This window comes from Egretta garzetta, unplaced genomic scaffold (assembly GCF_000687185.1).
Source record: "Egretta garzetta isolate BGI_Z169 unplaced genomic scaffold, ASM68718v1 scaffold67, whole genome shotgun sequence".
NCBI classification, from domain to species: Eukaryota; Metazoa; Chordata; class Aves; order Pelecaniformes; family Ardeidae; genus Egretta; species Egretta garzetta.
Genome location: NW_009260340.1, coordinates 38,885 through 40,037, shown reverse-complemented (window position 1 = coordinate 40,037; position 1,153 = coordinate 38,885). Strand labels below are relative to the sequence as shown.

At 68.0% G+C, this 1,153-nt stretch overlaps 1 protein-coding gene across 1 annotated transcript in view; it reads right to left on the bottom strand.

Moving 5' to 3' along the window:
• The window catches only part of HAS3 (hyaluronan synthase 3), a gene marked incomplete at its 3' end in the record, with an annotated part of 1,642 nt that extends 589 nt beyond the window's left edge, over positions 1-1,053 (bottom strand). Inside the window, exon 1 of the mRNA XM_009642641.1 lies at positions 429-1,053. Coding sequence (XP_009640936.1) covers positions 429-1,053 — 625 coding nt within the window. The remainder of the gene's footprint in view (positions 1-428) is intronic.
• Positions 1,054-1,153: the final 100 nt, after the last annotated feature.

The window sequence follows — 1,153 nt, the reverse complement described above, 5'->3', positions numbered from 1 at the left end:
AGGGAGCGGAGCGTCCCGCGGTGCCCGGCCACCGCTGCCCTGGGCCACCCAGTCCTGCCATGTGCCCCAGCTGCTGGCACCACGGTGGGACCTGCCTTGGCCACCGCCCCACACCATGGCACACAGTGTCCCATAGGGTGACACCAGCCTGGGGCACGTCCTGCCCGTGCCACAGGTGATGCGCCAAGGAGGTGATGCAGAAGCCATGCGGGCAGGGCTTGACCCCTCAGCCCACCCCAGCAGCAATCCAGCCCCTACCCCGGGTGCCAGTGGCTTGCAGCCAATGCATGGGGCCAGATCCAGAGCCAGGCAGCTGGGTGCTGCTGCCAGTTCACGGGGCTGCTCCTGCTCCACCTGCAGCCTCTCTGCCCAGCCAGGCCACTGGCTACCCACATCCCCCCCCCCCCCTGCCCGGCCAGCTCATGCACCCACCTGGATGTAGTCCACGGAGTCTCCGAGTGCCCGGAAGGCCGTGTACATCACCTCCCGCTTCCCGCCCCACTTCTGAAGGATGCAGGAGTAGGTGGTGCCGCGCACCAGCGCCTGGACGTGGGCCAGCCCTTCCCGCAGCCCGGCCTCCGTCTCCCCCTCGCCCCACGCGTGGAAGTTGCTCCTCCAGATGTAGCTGCCCGAGCGCTCAGAGCCCATCACAGCGTGGAAGATGTCCAGCATGTAGGTGTCATCGGGGCCATTCCCATCCACCACCATCACCACTTTGAGGTCGGGGAAGGCGATGCGCTTGACGGAGCGCAGGCACTTCTTCAGGTAGTCGGGATCCTCCTGGTAGGCAGCGATGCAGAGGGCCACCGAGCGCCCCAGCCGCACCGGCTGCCCCTCGCCCCGCATGCGTCGGTGCTCCAGGAAGGCAAAAAGGCTTTGGATGAAGAGGTGCAGCCCCAGGATGGCCCCGTAGAGCCCGAAGGAGAGGTAGTGCTTCTCCGTGTGGATGAACTGGTACCCCGTGACGTAGGCAGCAAGGATGCCCCCCAGCACCGCCAGGGCGAAGAGGCTGGGTCCGACGACGCGCAGGGCCGTGGAGAGGCTCACTGGCATCTGGGGGGGCACCGGGCAGCGTCAGGGCAGGACCAAGGTGACGACCCATGGCAGGACCCATCGCCTGGGCCCCCCGAAGGGGAGAGCAGGGGGGACCCCG